At 44.1% G+C, this 14,638-nt stretch overlaps 1 protein-coding gene across 4 annotated transcripts in view; it reads right to left on the reverse strand.

Moving 5' to 3' along the window:
- Window positions 1-333: 333 nt before the first annotated feature.
- Window positions 334-14,638, reverse strand: part of IFFO1 (intermediate filament family orphan 1) — a 133,015-nt gene continuing 118,710 nt past the window's right edge. For all 4 annotated transcript variants that reach the window (XM_078651554.1, XM_078651553.1, XM_078651555.1 and 1 more), the window contains one exon: window positions 334-5,141. In XM_078651554.1, coding sequence (XP_078507680.1) covers window positions 5,039-5,141 — 103 coding nt within the window. In that variant the 3' untranslated portion in view covers window positions 334-5,038. The remainder of the gene's footprint in view (window positions 5,142-14,638) is intronic.

A 14,638-nucleotide genomic window follows, 5' to 3' on the forward strand; every position in this document is an offset into this window, starting at 1 on the left:
AAACATTTGTGATTACCGAAAGTCACAGGAATGCCATCCTAGTTCAAGATTGTGCTCTTTTCAAGTGCTAACAATAACACACTGACAGCCACCTGCAGCCTCTAGTACTCGTACACAAAATGTGTTGTGTTGATTCACACATAAACAGCTGCGACAGTCCTACCTGTGAAGCTCAAAGATGTCCCTGGAGCTCCCAGGGTAGTGTAACATCCCCATGTCCACTCTCAGCGATATGGTGCACACTGCTACTCAAGGAAAAAGCAGTCTATCCTTGCCAGAAACAGACAACAGAAGGCTTGGTCACATTTGTACAGTCAGAGGCGAGGCTAGTGATTTGCTTTGATATGTATATTTGTACACTTTATTAACATTTCTAGGTACACTGTAACACGCCGCGTGCGGCTCAGCAAAGCTTGCAAGTGCTTCCAGGCTGTCTGCAGAATCCACTGGGGTAGGTGGGAAGATCTTTCTCTTTGGGAAAAGTAGGAAGAGCATTCTTCCTCTAAAGGGTGGTGTCAGATAATGAGATGTGAGATTAGAGAGATTTCACTAGTATAGTAGATAGGAAGACCTCTCTGGGATGAAATAGGAATAGCACTGACTTTGGGGCTAGCAAGCATCTTTTCATGATTAAGATAGGAAGATGTCTCTCTCAAACTGCTCCAATGCCCCACATACTTATTTTTCTCTTGCTCTCTAAAAGAGAAACACATCTACTCTGGAAGCTTGTGGGTGAAACTTTCATATCACCGCCCGATGTATCTCCCACGCTCTGCATCTTATTTTGCCACTGTTTGTATCCCTTTCTTTCATGCTTCTCAAGTCTCCCTTTTAGTCTCCCCATCACTTCCCCTATTTTCCCACCTATTTCTCCCTCACCCTATTGCTTTTTCAATATGCTTCTTTCTGTCCCCTTTTGTCTTTTCTTTCTTTCTTGCACCCCTTTTCGTTTCGTTCCTACCGATCTCTGCCACACACACAAAATTGTGGCATGCTTCATATTCGGCAACCTCTCCCAACCCGGGTAGTATGGTACCACCGGGGCGGACTAAACCTCCTGTTGGACTCGGCACAGGAGCTGGAGTCTGCCCTGGTGGTACCAACCCTACCAGGGTTGGGAGAGGTTGCAGATGATGAAGCATGATACTCTCAGGAATTCTGTGACTGTCCGACTTGGACCCTCGTATGTTTGATTTAGGGTAGTAATATTGTACCTTGTATTCTCCCTTTAGCTGCGTCTTCAAGGAGAGTATACGGTGGCTTACCATCTTTATGTGTTAAGGGACACTTGAGATGGGGACATTTTGAAATGATACACTTTCTCTGGCTTACGCTTGTAATCGTCCGACACTTCATTGTCCCAAACATCACAGCTGAGGGGTCAATTCACAGGCCAAATACAATATTGACACTGTCCCATAAGAGAGCAATACACCAGGCTGAGGGAGGTGTCATCTCTTCAGAAAATTTTACCTAGCTGAGAGGCATTCCTCTCAAAATTCTGACTCACTTTTGTAGCAAGAACGGTTTACTTGGTTTGAGTTTGTTTACCACGGATAAAGGTCACCTCCAAACACCAATCTACTAGATAATGGGGCTTTGGAATGAGTTACAACTCTGTGACTTGCGTCCAATGTCAACAGGGTGGGGTGCACTAGTACCTGCGAGGTTTTAGCAAAAGACTGTAGCTTCAACATGAAATGGGATATAGGCGTAATCAGGATGATGTTATCCAACCACACAGATGCCCATCTTCGGGAGGCGGGATACTCTGGCGGCTTTGAAGAAGACCAACAGCTTTCTGTAAACATATACATGAGAAGCCACTTTTTTCCCTAAGTGTGACCACTTCCTTATCCTTTATGTAAGTTGAAGTGCATGCTCCTTTAACATTTGAAAATTTAAACTTGTGCAGTTCTTGGATCTGATGGCCCCCTTGACACCAATTTTAAATCCAGATGTGTCAGTGAACGGTTGTGTCAGTAAACATATTGAGTTCAGTTTTGTAAACTGAATACCTAACGTATCTGCTCCTATAGTCTACGGTTTTGTTTGGTCACTTGGCACAGCATGTACACACAATCAATGTTCATTCGGCGTAGAAGCAATTGGATGAGGACTCACTGTAATATGCGGTAGTCACGGCTCAAAGGAGTTTACAGGTAACCACGCCTTTACTTTAAAGTCTCTTCTGCATGCGCTATTTGAAATAGCAATAGAGTGCTGCAGTAGAAATGTTCCACGGCACCATGGAGCGAGGTCTGCATTATATAAAATACGCAAATAATACAAAAATAAGGTGATCTGTTGCATAACATTCCAAATGTCGTACTGTGCATGATAACTTGCCAGTCACAGAGCCTGCAGAAAAAACGGCTTTGGCCGACTTGCCAACACAGCTGCATGATAAACGGTAGAAAAAGCCAGGATTCAAATGAAACCTAATGATGGTATGAGGTGTAATCAACAGGGCTGCATCAACTGGAGGACAAAACCCAGGTAATAATAGCTGTTCAGTGCCAACTTTTGGTACATAGCATAGGTGATTTCTATGTGTCATCAACTGGTATGGTCATTTCCAACTACATTTGGCATTCAACTTGGTTCCTTTTTCTTTCACAAAGGCCAGACATTTTGTTTTCTGGAAAGTGTAAAAATAATGTCTTATGTGTCATCTCTCTCACTTTCCTTTCAGCTTGTCTATTTGCTTCTTCCCCTTATACTTCTCCTTAACTACACCTTCTTTCTATTTCTGAATTTCTGTAAGTCATTCCTTTTACATTTTATCTTTTTCTCTCGCCCTTTCCTCTTGCACTACCTCTTTACCTCCAGCCATTTGGTCTACCTTTCCACCCCTCCTACTTTTTACTTTCCCCTCATATATCATTAATTTCTAGCTGGTTTAACAGTATTGATCTCCTCACACACTGTGGGGCAGATTTACAAGCCCCTTGCAACACTTTTGCGCTGCTGTTGCGGACAACAATGCGCCAGTTTGCGTCACATTTACAACGTGATGCATTTGGGGAGATGTGTCACGATGTAAAGCCCTGCGCCACATTATACCTGTGTCCGGTATAATGTATGCCGGTTAGGCGTTCTGACGCAAGAAAGCCTCTCAAAAGTGATTTCAATGCATCACTTCTACGACACCACTGCGTCAAAACTTTACTCCTGCTTAAAGCAGGCCTATGGAGTGATGCAGCACAATAGGTATAGGCCTTCCTGAACATTGCTGGAGTTGCGTAGTGCTTGCGACACGACTCCAGCAATGCGTGACTTTTGCTCCAACAGATGCGTCTGAATTTGACGCATCTGTCAATCCTTGTCTCATGGTGCACCATATTGTAAATACAGCGCATCCATGTTGGGGCAAGTGTTTCTCAGGGTGGCGCAGGCAACGTAATACATCTCTACAGATGCATCACTTTCTTGTAAATCTGCCCCTAAATGATTAGTCAGACAAAAGGTGTAGTAATTGGGGAAAGGGAAAAAGGAGTGAAGGAAAGTGACATACAAAGAAAGCTGACATTGGAAAACGAGGATAAATGGGCTGAAAGGAAGTGGTGCGAGGGAAAGGAATATACAAACACCAGGAAAAGTGGGCAAGTGTGAAAATAGAAAATATTACAATAGAATGAAAGATACAGAAAATATAGTGGGAGACTTTGAGGAGTAGGAGTGAGAGAGAATAAAGATGGTGGAGGGATGGAGAAATGGTAACAGGCAGGGATAGAGATTGCGTAGATTGGCAATTTGGCTGTGCAGGTATCCCAAACTAGCTCCTAGACCCTTCATCTGCTTTCCTTTTCCGGATGTAATATGGGCCTGCAGGATGAAGAGACCTGCTCTGTAAATGATTTGTGTATGGGTGTGATTTGTTGTGACTGCAGATTAGAAAATGGGCTTGACTGGTACCTGGTAGTTCAAAGAATGTCAATTTCTATTCTGGCAATCCAACCCAATGAGAACCTAACTCCATCTCAAAACTGTGGCCACTTTTCACAGCTTAATCATATCTTGGCATCTCAAATGGGCCTCAAGAAACCAGCCAACCTCCTGGCCATAACCTGGTCTCTGGACCACAGTTGGTCCCTGGCACCAATGTGCCTCTGGTCTCAAGGTTTAGGACATGGGGATCTTGCTAGAGCCTCTAGAACCTAACCATTGTGAGATATCAGCGCCTCCACTATGACCCACGACTCAGCTGGCTTTCAGGACATCAGCAAAGCCCGAGCACCTCAACTGGGTCTCAGGACCTCCACCCATCCTCTGGAGTTAAGAGTTGACTTCAGGACCTCAATTGAGACTTAGAAACTTGACCAGTGCTCAGAATCTGGTTTGAAGATCGGGGCCTGAGATTATGAATTAGATCAGGTCTCTACCTTAAAAAGTGGTAGTGGGAACAAAGCTAACTTTTTCCATGGCAACACATAACGGGCAATGCTTAATAATAATTAGGAGGAATTCTCAGCATTGCTCAGAAACAATGTTCAGTGATACACATTCAGGAACTATCATCAGAGATACGCTAGAGAAGAAACTTTGTGATACTCATGACTCCTCAACGATCCCCAAACGGAATCCTCAATGATATTGGAAGTGATGCTTAATGATCGCATTGAGGTGCTCCTTGTGGCCACGTGAGAGATGATCCTTAATGCTGCGGAGGAAAAAAATCCTCAGCTGTTTTCATCATTGAATCTTCAGCTTTATTTGGATTGTACCCGTCAACAGTACTCGGAAGAAAATCCTCTTCAATACTCATGAGAGAATTCTTGGCAATACTCGGGAGAGAACCCTCAATAATACCGTGAGAGATTCTCAGCAGTGCTAAGGTGAGGATCATTAGCTGTACTCAGAAGGGAAAAATCCTCTGTGATATTTCAGATAACATCCTTGGCAGGACCCATGAAAGACCTCAGAGATATTTAGAAGGAAGCCCTCCAGAAATGATGTCCCTTTGTTCTTTGGTCAAGAATCCTGGGATGTGCAGGTCAATGTTCCCCTCTGGAGGGAGATCCTCTTGCAGTGTCCCTCATCTCATTGAGCTTTCGGAAGGCATGTCACGGTCTGAGTGATCTGTATCCTCATTGGCTCCTGACTCGCTGCTGGTGGCCGATGCAATGGAGGGAGACTGCCTGCAAAAAAAGAGAGAGAGTAAAATATGTGACACTTTCTGAATTTCTTAACTCATATAAGCATTTTTAATATGGAAGGAAACCTCCAGCTATGGTGTTAATGTGAAATCACTTAGGACCACATTTTCAGGTATTGATACTAGGAAATAGGTGAAAAAAAGCTGGCCGCACACCTGCTTGATGTATTACTCATTTAGAAGTGAGGGCATGGCAGTTTTCCCAACAGCAGAGCCATCACAGAAGCTGCTGTTGGGCAAACCTTCTCAGAGAGGCATCCACTATTGTACATGTTATAGAGGCCAATTTAAATACAACCCCCAAAGCCCAACACCCAGTTTGTAGTTTTTTTCTTGTACTGATTTGCTGTAATCACCATTGCCGCCCCAGACAGTAAAAATGCAAAAACTCTCAATGTATTTGGGATATTCTTTTTTTTTTTTTTTTTTAATTTAGGAAATACAATTATCCAGTATTGGGGTATCTTTCATAGATTCACATGCCTGAATCATTCCCCGTCGACGAGGCGGGAGTCCCACGGTAAATAAAAAAGCAGTGCAAAAAGCACTTTGTAGTAGTAGTAGGCCCTAGGAATAGGCCTGAGGCCTAAATTATAGTAGCCTATCTACCTCATTATGTAAAAAAGACCAAAGTCTTTGCTCCAACCAATCAGCTCACAGCACCCTCTAGAACCCTCTCTGCAGAGCCAGCTCTCCTCAGATTTTCACCGCACGTCGTGGGTGAAGGGAGTCTCCCTGAGCTCTGCTCAGTTTTTTCTTCAGTTTTACTTCTTTTTGGATTACATACTTCATTTCTCTGACCCAATTAAGGCGGTACTATGGCAGAATGGCAGTAACCAAGGTAATAGACTATGATTTATGTCTAACCTTTTCTTCAATCACTCTCACGTTCTGAGAGTTGAGGCCGTTTTGGGTCAGAGACTTTTACCTGCCACTTCTGAGGAGGATGAGGAAAGGTCGCAGGGAGAAGTCGCGCCAGGAGCCTACTGAGGGCGCGCATAAAAACCTGCCACTTCTGAGGAGGATGAGGTGAGGTCGAAGGGAGAAGTCGCGCCAGGAGCCTACTGAGGGCGCGCATTAAAGCCATAAGATTCACCTTGAGTCTTTATAGGCATTTCTAACTGAGGATACAACTCCCTTTTTCAACCCTGACACTACATCAGGGATGACCTTTTGACCGGACATTAGGAGTATATAACAAATATCTCCATGTTCTAATATTACTGCCTCACCAAACTGATCCTCATCTACGATGATCGTCGACGACGGCCTCTTCCTCGATGGTCGTCGATGATGGCCTCTTCTACGGGGGTTGTTGACGACCGCCTCATCTACGGTGGTCGTCGACGATAGCCTCGTCTACGACGGTCGTCTACGACGATCAGCGACGACGGCTTCGTCTACGACGGTCGTCGACGACTGCATCGTCTACGGCGGTCGTCGACGACGGGCCTCGTCTACGGTGGTCGTCGACGACGGGCCTCGTCTACGACGGTCGTCGACGACGGGCCTCGTCTACGACGGTCGTCGACGACGGTCCTCGTCTACGACGGGCCTCGTCTACGACGGGCCTCGTCTACGACGGGCCTCGTCTACGACGGGCCTCGTCTACGACGGTAGTCGACGACGGGCCTCGTCTACGACGGTAGTCGACGACGGGCCTCGTCTACGACGGTCGTCGACGACGGGCCTCGTCTACGATGGTCGTCGACGACGGCCGCACATTGATGACGGCCTCATCTCTATGACTGCTGATCTTTGATAGTGTCATCTACAATGGCAATGCCTAGCTTCGACGGACATCTATGACAGCCTTATCAAGGTAGCTTCATATACATATGGCCTCATTTGTGCATGGTCTACAATACACATGGCACCATCTATGCATGGTATCATCTATGGCTGACCATCATTCAATTGCCTCATCTATGAGTGCCTCATCTACGGAGGATATCACCTATTTTAACCTCATCTATGATGGTATTGCTATGACTGTCTTCTATGACAGCATCATTCTCTAACAATGGCCTCGTCTACCAATGGCCTCGTCTGCCAATGGCTTCCTCTGTAAAGGGCTTGCTTGAATGATGGCCTTGTATGCCAATGGCCGTGTCTAATAATGGCCTCGTCTACCTATGACCTAGTCTATCAATGGCTCTGTCTCAGTGGTTTTATCTACCACTGGCCTCATCTCCTGATGTTCTCATCTACCGATGGCCGCATCTACCGATGGCCTCATCTACGAAGGGCAAATGGCCCCATTTGTTACCCTCATCTACGGATGCCCTCACTTATGAATGCTTAATCTTCAATGGCATTGTATATGGCTGTCGTCTGACAGCCTCGTTTAGAAGGGTTGCTCATGACGGTCATCTATGACGTCGTGCTAGTCTGCAATTACCCCGCTTACATAACCATGTTTACGACAAAGTCTATGATGAGATTGGCTGAGATGGCTTCACCGGTAAGAGCATCATATATATTCTTAATGTAGTGGGCAGCAGCTAGATTATGACTGCCAGCTACAGGCAAACAGAATATATCCTTCATGGTTTCGAGGAGGTATGCATCACGAGAGTGGTACGTGTAATAGACTAAGTCTATTCCAGCAGTGTTTCTGCGCATAGAATAGAAATTATGTATACCTACTAGCAGCCCCTCCGATCTGATAGGCCATCGTTCAACCAGATTAAGTATCTTCACAGACTGTTCATTAGCAATCTAAAATCCTGCAATACCTATCTCCACACCGGCTTACAAAGAAGGATGTCGTCTGAACCTTATTAAAAAAAAAAAAAAACAAAAAAAAAAAAAAACTAATTTCTCTACTTTGGCAGTGGCCTCTAGTAGAGCTGACAATCTTTTATCCTTCATCGGTTTTTATGATCGTCCAATGTGGTTGGACATAGCGAATTTCAATGACCTCATTCCTGAGAACCGAAGGCGGGATGCAGGAAAGATTCTGTTGGAAGGTGCACGCCAGGAATGGCTTAAAGCCGCTACCTTCAGCCCTGAGCCAAGTTTCTAGGCATGGCCTATGATGAAGAGTTGTCGGTTTGCTAAACATTTGAATGAAGCCCCCTTAGTTATAAAACCGGGCACTGATAATGCACGATCATTAAGCACCCTTCAATATGGGCGCGGATCTTTCAGAGAAGCGGAATAAAGGGGTTTTCATCAAGAGAAACATACCAAACCCAATCGGATGAACAGTATCAATCTCAGTATAGTCTTGCAGCCAGGCATCTTTCCGTAGATAGTCTGTCTACTTTCTCCCGAAGGTTTCAGGTTTTTGTTTCCAAGCAACAAGGAACTATATCGGACCAATGTGTTCTAAACCTAGTAACCAATGGCCACTCCCTGGAATTCATCAATCAGCCATATCCTACTCCGCCCAGGGGTCCCCCTCCCCCTCGTTTTTCATAACACTTGTTATTTAAACAAAGGATATTTTATGGCTTCTCTGGATGGAGAGGGTGCGAATTTCCACATACTTGTCCATCCCAAACAGCACGAATATCTTCGCTTTCACGCGGCTGCCGCCCATTATAGGTGCGTAGTGCTCCCGTTTGGGCTGAGATCGTCACCAGGAGCCTTTCACGAAGTACTTGGTACTAGTGGCAGCAACATTGAGATCTTGAGGAATGCAAGTGTTCCCCTGTCTAGGCGATTGGCTGCTTACAGGTCCTTCTGAACATGAAATCAGGATTGCCACAGTAGATGTACCCATCTCATTTTTTCTCTGGGGCTGATTCTCAACGACAGCAAATTGCAGTTAGGTCCTCTCCAAGTAAATGTATTTTCTCGGAGCAGGTTTAGACACAATCCACAACAAAGCATTCTTGTCACACGACCAACAGTTGTGTTTTCAAAAATGGGCAAGGTTAACTTCATAAGGTCAGTTTCAGTTCAAATGTTTGTTTCGTTCCTGAAGATGTGCTCTTCAGCGATACAACTCATTTCATTAGCATGGTTCAAAATGACACCTTTTCAGATAGAACTACAGTTTCAAGATCAATAACCTATGGGTTCGTTCGACGATACCATCAAGGTTACGCCGTGCATGATCAATCCTGTACATTGCTGGTCGCAGACAGAGAATATAGCCCAGGGTCGCACGTTCCTGCAAACCATTCCAGGGTTAATTTTAACGATTGATGCCTCCATGGAAGGATGGGAAGGTCATCAGCAGGATTTGCAGAATTCGAGGAACATAGTCTCAAAGACGACAACAGCAGATCAACAGGCTTGAGCTCCACAACGCTGTTCTGTCCCCCCTAGCATTCCTCTTGAGGATTGAGGGTTCGTCTGTGCCAGGACAGACCGCAAACACCATCCGCATGTATTATATCAATACACAAGGAGAAACAAAATCTGCTATGCTCTCGCACGAGGTTCAGGATTTGTGCGAAGGAGTTGCATTGCACAAGATGTCTTGAGAGCCGCACATGTCAGGGCTCTCTACAATGCTCTGAGCATGTCTCAGTCGGACTGTCACGAGTGGACGCCGGGAAAGGGACAGGTGAACCCAGTTTTTCCAAGTTTGGGTTAATCTGGCACGGGATCCCTTTGCATTCAGAGAGAACAAGGACGGCCGATATTATGCCAGCAGGTTTCCTTAACAGGAATCAAGAGGGAATGCCCTGTCCATGCTAGGGTCAGGGGTTTGTGCGTATGAGTTTTCCCCCAATACCATTGGTTCCGAAGGTGTTCTGCAAGATGAAGCTGCAAGGTTACCATCTGATTCAGATTGCACCCCGTTGGCCAATTTTGGTTCTCGGAACGTCTGCTATTGTTTATATATAGACAAGCCCATTCGGCTGCGGCTTGGGCCTACGATATTGGCAGGGGACGGAGATCAAGTGGTTCGTCCGGATCCGCAGTCATTACTATTGCACGCACAGCTTATCATTTATTAAAGTTCAAGGGCATCAACGTTTCAAAGAACTGTTGTGAAATGTTGGCAAATTCTCGTGCCCGAGGCACAATCAAGGCTTCTCGCCTCAAATGGAAGCGATTTTGCGGTTAGTGTGAGGTGATAGCCATTCACTCAATTACAGTTACTGCAGAACAAGTTCTCCATTATCTGCTCTTCTAGCCAAGTCTGGGCTTAGTTTTTCTTCAACAAACAAAATGCGTCTTGCTGCTCTTTCCAGAATTAGGAAAAGTTAAAATTTTTCTTTTTTCTGCTCTTCGGCGCTTGTCAGACAGTTTATGAAAGGGCTTTTCCGAGCCTTTCTCTCCAGTGCGAGCGCCCTCCCAGGGTGAGCACTCTGCATTGCTAGTGCAGCTGATGCAGTGTACATTTGAGCTGATCCATAAACCAGCTCTCAGATTCCTCACCTGGAAGGTTGCTCTTTTACTGGCTCTTACTTTGGAAAAAAGGGTTCGTGAAATCTAAGCTTTCACTAGAAGGAACACCTCACTTTTACATTTTCCTCGGAACTATGTCACCCTTTGGTCGAATCCTGGGTTCATTTCTAGGGTACCGACACAATTTCACTCTAACGAACCGGTAAGATTAAGGACATGCATGTTTTCTTTCCAAATCCTTCAACCCCAGCGGACAGAACATTGCATTCTTTAGACATCAAAAGATGCTTAAACTTCTACTCCAGAGAACCAAGACTTTTAGAAAATCAGATCATCTGTTTGCGACTTATGGCCGGATTACATTGGTTATAGTGGTCACTTAAGCTACGTTTTCTAGCTGGATAGCCTCTGCCATCCAGTTCTGTCACATTAAGGCTAACCGACCATTGACAAGGTCTGTTCGATCTCATTCCACAAGAGCTGTGGCAGCATCTGCAGCTTTGTTTGCAGGTGTGACGCTTGAAAACATTTGCCGTGCTGCGACATGGAAGAATGTCCACACGTTTACAAAACATTACTGCCTACAATCAGCAAAGCAGAATGATGCGGCAGTGGGCCAAACCGTTTTTTACGCCACATGTTTCCATAGGAGTACATTCAGGTTCTAATGTTGGCTTATTTCTGAAAAAGTACATACAATTCAAGTTGTTGTTTATGATATACAGACATATGTTATCATATACTGAGTTTCTATGATACTAAGGTTCCTTTCCTGTAGGAAATTGCATGATTTCTATGTTGGTTCGGAAGATGACTTGTTAATAGGTCAATCTCTAGGCGATTGTTGGTTGTTAACGGTACATTCATGGGGGTGCACTACAATAAGTCTCCCACCATCCGCAACCGACTTTGCCAGGTTTACTGCTTGCTATTCTGATTCAGGCATGTGAATCTATGAAAGATACCCCAATACTGGATAAGAAAACAAGTTACTTACCTGTAACTACGGTTATCCAGTATTGGTATCTTTCATAGATTCACATGCACCCACCCTCCTCCCCGGAGAGTCAGTTCTCTAAGATTGGGATACTTGTTCCCACTTGTGCTACGAAAATCTGAGGAGAGCTGGCTCTGCAGAGAGGGTTCTAGAGGGTGCTGTGAGCTGATTGGTTGGAGCAAAGACTTTGGTCTTTTTTACATAATGAGGTAGATAGGCTACTATAATTTAGGCCTCAGGCCTATTCCTAGGGCCTACTACTACTACAAAGTGCTTTTTGCACTGCTTTTTTATTTACCGTGGGACTCCCGCCTCGTCGACGGGGAATGATTCAGGCATGTGAATCTATGAAAGATACCAATACTGGATAACCGTAGTTACAGGTAAGTAACTTGTTTTCATCTCTTTGTTGGCGTCTGTCTTTAGTAAAGAAAAAAAGTGGCATCACAGCATGGCAAACCAGTGTCACTTTTTTTGTCACAGTGTCTTCTGCAATGAAGGCAGGAGAAGCTTTGGTGTAAAAAAAAAATTCTCTCAGCGGGAAACCTTGAATTTGGTGACTTTGAGGCGGGGTACCACCACTGACAGCTTGTTTTGCAGCCCATCTAGAAAACTCTAAACGAGACCCATAAAAATGTATCTTTCTAGCAAATACATTTCTGGTTTCACCGTTTTGTTTTAACACAAAGTAGTTTCTTTGATTACACTGGAGATATACGGATGTAGAAGCGAAAGAGAATTGTGTGTAAGTTCTGTTTGAGGTAACATGTGATTATGAGTGTTCTGAAAAGGCTATACTTCGTACTTTAATCAATCCGGTACCTACAAAAACTACAATCCATGCCAAGAAATCACCGGACAAAAACTAAGAGGATCTGCCCTGGCCTGGTAGCTGGCAACCACAAGATCTACATCATTTTTTGTTGGGATTGGTATTGCAAATCAAGTGAATTCCAGCTTGGGGCTGCCTACAAGATAACTCCAGGCTACACAGTCTTGAGCAATCATGTTGACAAGGGAGGTTCTGCATATATCAACTTAAATATAGTACATCACTCTCTCACCTCTGCACGTTGTGCAATGGAGTAGAAGTACTCCCACCCAGATTACTCCTTTTTTAACCTCTGTGGGACTCCCCTGGTTCACCGCCCTTACTAGTAGGGTCTTTGAAGAGGACTTTATGAGAGTCTCAAACAAGCATGGTTGATAACTACTATGAAATATCTTTAGGCGTTCTTTGGATCACGAAGTGATGGAAAGGCATCTTATAATGCTGCTGTTCTAGCTAATTCTTCTGGCTAGCCTCCAGATGTGTGAATGTACAAAGGAGCTACCTTTCTTGTCTGAAAATTAACTGGCACACCTTCACTACTGCATGTTTCCTGACACATGCTGGAATGAAGGTTGTCCCGTGGTGTGGCTACCACTACTTGGATGTTACCATGTCTTAAACTGGTCAACTGCGTGGAGAGTTTGCAATTGTTATATAGCATTGGATCACTAACAGAACATTGGAATCAGAAATATTCTGTGGACATAATATCGTGTCCAAAAATATCGACCCTAAAAAAAAAAAAAAATAGGTAAGCGTAGATTTACCATTTTAACTCCACATTTAAGTACCTTGAAGATGTGTATATATATACTGCCAAGTACATGTGTGTGGAGTTATATACTGTAAACCTTTGCTTACCTAAAGAAACTTACCGGCACTAAATTTGTGGCCTCGATATGCTTGGCACAATATTTTGGTCAATTAGTTCTGTTTCCAAAATTCTGTCTAAAAACCATGAAAAACAAGGCCTTAAGAGTACACATCCATTCCTAAACAAATGCATGATGAGTATTATTTTGACATGTATATTAGGTAACAAGTTTGGTACAAATTGCAGTTCTTCAACTATCTAGAACTGAAACGGATGTGAATGTACAGTTTGATTACAGATGTATGTTTGCTGAAAAACTACTGTATATTTTACCAAGTAAATACACATTTGAACCAATAAATGTTTTCTCCAATCAGTGCACATTCATACAAATAAATGCACATTTCCACAAACAAATGTACATTTGTACAGTATCTGTACACCATCACATTCACAGGAGTTAACCAAACAGGTTCAAAATGGGCTTCTTTGACTATCTAAAGAGGTAGGGGGAAAGCACATTCATTGAAAACGAAGTGTTCATCTTTCTGGCTTCCAACACAAGCTTTTAAAGAGACTTAGCATTTCACTATCCTATAAAACTTCAATTTCTGATAAAGACTTCTAGCCACTGATTCCTTACGGTTTGAATATTCCCTGACATTTTTCAGCAGTACTTTTGCATGCCGGTAGGTGGCACCAAGCAGCTCCGCAGTGGTAATAATCTGCTCTGTAAATGAAGTGTGAAGTTCTTGCCCCTAGACCCCACCACTGCACGCTGACATCTGCACCTTTCTTTCTGCGCCACCAGACACCAATCTGGAGCTTACTGTAGTCTCTCAGAGACACTTTTCTCACATTTTTAAAAATATTTTCTTCAGTGTTCAAGTGATGTCACCCTCTAAAACAGTGATCTTCAAACTGTTTAATGCCGTGCCCCCCAAAGTAAAAAAAAATCACTAAGGCACCTCCTCAGAATTGTTCACAATTAGTCTATTAAACTGACAATGTTTAAATATGTCTAGACTTATTTAAACATTGCAGCTAAGTTCTTGTTTTGAAGAATATTTCGAGCCCCTTCCCTTTTGACACCTCTCAGTCCCTTCCCTTTTCACATCTTCTTCCAGCCAGGATATACACGACAAAAGGAGTTAGTGATGGCCCATTGCAGAGCGTTTTACTGCCCATCATTTATTTCTGCTGAAAACAAAGCACTGTTATCAGCAAATTGGGCCTTTTAGCCAGAACTTGATACCCCTCCCACCCCTGTGATCACTCCAGGCTCCTCTAGGGCGCCCAACCCCCATTTAGAAGACCCCTGCACAAAAACAACTGGTTTTTAGAACTGTAGAGACTGTCGCAAACAAATATCTGTGATAGATACCCATTTGGTGTGTCTGTGGTTTCTGGGGTCGAGCCACGCCGCCAAAGCCTGCAGCGACTACGCATTGATGGATCCAGAGGCCATCCAGGACCACAAGTCACAATTTAACCCACCAAACATGAGACTCCTTGCCGAGAGCG

The sequence above is a fragment of the Lissotriton helveticus genome, chromosome 7 (genome assembly GCF_964261635.1).
Source record: "Lissotriton helveticus chromosome 7, aLisHel1.1, whole genome shotgun sequence".
NCBI lineage: Eukaryota > Metazoa > Chordata > Amphibia > Caudata > Salamandridae > Lissotriton > Lissotriton helveticus.